At 36.6% G+C, this 4,826-nt stretch overlaps 1 protein-coding gene across 1 annotated transcript; it reads right to left on the minus strand.

Annotated features, from left to right (window-relative positions):
• Positions 1-2,236: 2,236 nt before the first annotated feature.
• LOC143544406 (putative WRKY transcription factor 17) lies at positions 2,237-4,134 on the minus strand. Its single transcript, XM_077036521.1, has 3 exons — positions 3,328-4,134; positions 2,933-3,061; positions 2,237-2,584 (listed from the first exon to the last, which is right to left on the minus strand). Exons 1-3 carry the CDS (start codon positions 3,804-3,806, stop codon positions 2,470-2,472), a joined length of 723 nt encoding a protein of 240 aa, XP_076892636.1. The 5' UTR covers positions 3,807-4,134; the 3' UTR covers positions 2,237-2,469.
• Positions 4,135-4,826: the final 692 nt, after the last annotated feature.

Genomic DNA, 4,826 nt, shown 5'->3' on the forward strand with positions numbered 1-4,826 from the left:
CACTCACAACGACACAACGTTACACATGGCGGTCGCTTAGGAATAAACAACATGTTGAGAATTACGAGAACCACATATATGTATTGTTTTATTTGTGATACATGAGTAAAATTATAGATAAATTACGTGGGATGGTGACTTTATTTGATTTTTGAGTTTGTGTTTCGGTTTAATGTTTTAAGATTCTGTACAACTATTTTAGAGTGGGCGGGGCATTCTACCAGTCCCCCACTTACCCCCCCCCCCCCCCCCCCCCCTTCATCGAGTTAGGCATGCAAATAAGATTTGTGGGCTCTTCTACTCAGAATAATTGTGAGGGTGGATGGAGCAAAAGGGCAAGCGAGTATGAGAATTGAGCTTACCCCCCCCCCCCTCATCGAGTTAGGCATGCAAATAAGATTTGTGGGCTCTTCTACTCGGAATAATTGTGAGGGTGGATGGAGCAAAAGGGCAATCGAGTATGAGAATTGAGCTGGGGGTACGCCGCCCTTATCAATTTGGGTTGAAGCACATGTCACAATATTATTGGGGTTATTGTGGGTTCAAGCTTCTAACTTTTAAGGGGTGCCCCCACCCTTAAATCAAGGAAATGAGGGGTGTCATCGTTTTGGTTTTAATATATTCGGTCTTTTTTTTTAAAGCATGATATCAGTTTCTTTTTATATTTTCAGTTCAGTTCATACTGAGATATTGTGTTTTTTTTATAAATATTATACACATGACAGTTGGTAGATCATATCCAAATTGTTTTTTTTTTATAAATACACCTTGAAGACACCAAACACGATCACTATTATATATTCGTTAATCCAACTTGACGCATTTGAAACTATGTATTTCTAATTCGACTTGTGTACCTCATTTATCTAAATAGTTCAAACTAGTTGGAAAAACATGGCAAACGAGATGAATAAACTTATAAAATTACGTATTTGTACTATTCTTGTTTCTAAATAGTTCAAAAGAGTTGTACAAACTTGTTAAACGAGACGGCTAATAAACTTACAAATTATTAGTTGACTTATAGAGATCTTATAGATTTAGACATGAAACATATACCAAGCATAATTATATATATTTAGAACTCATATCATGTTTTGAAATCTTTAGCATTTGATACTAACACCAAACTTTAGTTATTAAAGGCTTAAAGCATAACAACTGTGTCTTAGAATACAAATATAATAAAGTTGTCACCCCTGGCAAACCACTTTGGCATCCACTTGCTTTTGAAAGTCAAAGCCATCCTCTTTCTTTAACTTGCACATGATGACGACGACGACATCACAAGTGCTTACAAAAGTCGCATTAAAGAATAGCCTAATCAAAATAACACCCATCGAACTTCCTTTCTAATAAAAATATATATATATTCCTTTTTATTTAACTTGCTTTTTAAAAATATTTTTGTTGATGGAGGAAAGATAAAGAAGGTTCCTGTCTAAATATAATAATAATAATTTATGCCGCTACTATTGTCTGGATAACATAACTAAGTCGTTTAAATATTACATTTCTTGATCTTATGGTCATAATAACACTATTCATTGACCATTGGCTAAGACTAAGTAGCTCCATCGCCTCATACCGTCAAAAACAAGGAAACCAAAAGCATCAAACACAAATGGCATAACTACGTGTTGATTTCAATACATGTTTTCTCGTGTTTCATCACTGCATGAAACTAGGGATTAGCTCGAGATGGTAACGGTACTGGTAGCGAAATGTTCGATTCAGTATCAGTATTTTATGCAAAATTCAAGAAATACCGATACCTTACCGAACCATACCAGCACCTAAAACTCAAAACTTAGTACTATTTCGATACCAACTGCAACAAATCAATACCAGCATCCATTTTGCTAATCCCTACGTAAAACAACTTTTAAGGAAGTAAAGAGTAAAAACACTACTCCAAACTACCAAATTAAGAGAAACCTAGTCATTATTTAATAATAATAACCTTCTAATACTAGTTTCTTTTATTGAAGTAATAACCCATTAGAATCCAATTACCTCATTTCACTTGCCAAGTTTAATTAATTATTATTAAGATTATTCCAAAAGAATTATGCCGTTACTTTAAACAAAAAATATATTAATTTACAGGAATAATAGTGACGTGCGTACATATATGTTATACGATAAAAGCAACTAAATCCATTGACTTTTGTCATCCCAACAAACGCCTTTTACTTTTTATATTTGTTTTTTGTGAATAATAATTTAACAAAGGAAAGAAACTAATAATAATTCTCAACAAAATCGAATCTTTCAGATCTGGGGCTTCTACTCAATTCACTTTACACCTTAACCCCTTCTACTTTACCTAATTACATATCACACCCTCAATATTTCACAGTCTCGTGCTTTCAAAAAAGATGGTACAAATTACACCGACGAAGACGATGATCGAAAAAACCTGGAGTATAAAAGCTGAGAATAGTGACCGAGTGTTAACGCAGTGTTTCAATGGGTGTGTTCTCTGGCGTATGTTACAATAAGCATCTTTGAGTCTGTTAGGGCCAACTCTACGCACTTCCTCGCCGGACATCCTTTGGCAGAATTGCACTTGTAATATACCCTGCAACATCATAATTTGAATATATAATAAGTAAAAGTAACACAAAACACGAATCGTATCCTAGGTCAACTAGAAGCGGGTTTTTCCGCCTCAACTTTTTTAATGAAATATTGAATGTCATGCTTCAATTTCTATCAAATATAGATTTTCATTTTTCACATATCTTTACTATTAAACAATAACAATTTTCTTTAACTCGGTAATAATTATTACACCATTAGTCGTTTTCTTTTCATTTTTAATAAAAACATTCGATATGTTATTTAAGATCAATTCTTTTAAACAAACATTTTATTTAACTTGTGTAGTACACTGGTTTCTAACTTAAATGTTCCGGTAAATATATACCTTGGAAACGGTGATCCATCGACCTTCTTCTCGCCGTATTTCTTCCACGAGTAATCATCAGCCGGTATACTATCTACTTTTGATCCGATTATCGGAATTCTTCTAACTTCTCGTTTCGATCCGGTTTTCCTGAACCAAGGAACCCAAAAATATCAATATATGAGCTTTCTAATGTGCGTAATAAAGCAAAATACATTCAGTTTTGCTAACGTACGCACCAAAACAAAAAACGCTAACGTGCGCACGTATACAGAATAAGTCCAGTTACGCTAACGTACGTAAACAAACATAATACATTGATTCAGTTACGCTAACGTGCGCATGTAAACAGAATTCATTGATTCAGTTACGCTAACGTGCGCAGTACGAGCTGAAACTTGTTCAGTAGTTCATACCTTCTCTTGCAGCAGCTGCAAGCAACTCCGGAAACCGAGTGCTTCACGTCGGCGCTGTTCCTCTTCCGGTGAGACGACGGCAGCGGCGGTTTCCGTGACGAGAACGACGGCGCAGGCGCTACTATACCTAACGAAGACACCTGCCTGCCGTTCGAAACGCTTCCGTCAACGCTTCCTCCGACGAACGATGACGTCATCGACTGAAACGACTCCGTTGCCGTTGCCGTTGTATCCGTAACAGATTTGTTCAACGAACAGTCCATAGACGCTGCAGTAGACTCCACCTGCATATTCTCTTCCGACTGTGAAGAAACAGAAGGCGCGTGAGGTCCACGGCGGAAGCGAGCGTGGCCGCTGCGGTTTAAAACGGTTACAGCTTGTTTGAAGGTAGGTGAGTCGGAGAAGTCGTGGTTGTTGAGGTGGAATATGCGGTTGAGGTGCTGAGCAGCAGTTTGGATTCCGACGAAACCAACCGCCATTGTTGCAGAAGCTGAAGTTTGAAGCTTATACAGATGAAAGAAGTTGAAGAGTGAAGAAGATTAGTGAGGTTTATACAGATGGAAAAGTCAAAAGGTGAGAGTTAGATCGGACGGTGGAGATGAGTTTGACTTTCCGAAAAGGTGTTTGTTTATTAAATAAACGGACAAATGGAACAGAAGGTATCATCGATTCAGAAAGTCTAACAAGGAATATCAATATTTAAATTTAAAATATATATAAAAAGAAAAAGAAAGAGTATGTTAATATTAAATCTTGATTTCACAAATATTTGGTGACATAATTAAAGAAAAAGCAAACCTGTTGGTGGTGGTGGCGGCGGCGGCGGCGGCCGCTTGAAGGGTGTGCGAGTCGCATTATTGGCCGGGCCATATAAGTTTCGGGGACACAGACTTTTTTATACATAATACATGTATATGTTTTTTGGTGTCAAAAATAATGTTATTTGCAATGGTTTATGAGATAATTACATGCTTAGAATGGTTTCTGCTTATAATAAATCGGTCGATAAAAGTTATATTCATGTACATTAGCGAATAAAAAAATTTAGTTGAGGCCTACGGGTCTTTTTATTTTGGTTGGCCGATGTATTTAAATTCTCGGAGACGGCCTGGGTGGTGGTGGTGGTGAGGAATATACTTAATTTTTCAGGACATCAGGTGATGATGAGAAACTAGGTGAGTATGTGACATTCACTAGTTGGGTTCTTGAACTGAACGAAATTTACCTCGGGCGAGTGGTCACGGATGTTCGCCTTAGGTGGGGGTTTTCCCCGGATTAAAAGGCAAGTGTATTCCAGTAAGGTGAATTTTGACAATAGCTTATGTAAAAAATTCGTTGATTGTTTAAAAAAATAGATTATTAATAGATTTATGTTGACTAGTATTTTGTAGTTTACAAGTGAATACTAGTAATTAGGTTTGTGAACTTGTTTGTGAATTACTCCATATCGGTTTTGCTAATACGAGTTTATATAAGCTTGATTCTGAGCTATAGCCTAA

The sequence above is a fragment of the Bidens hawaiensis genome, unplaced genomic scaffold (genome assembly GCF_021521415.1).
Source record: "Bidens hawaiensis isolate Kalapana, Puna unplaced genomic scaffold, B.hawaiensis_p1.1 tig00013566_1, whole genome shotgun sequence".
NCBI lineage: Eukaryota > Viridiplantae > Streptophyta > Magnoliopsida > Asterales > Asteraceae > Bidens > Bidens hawaiensis.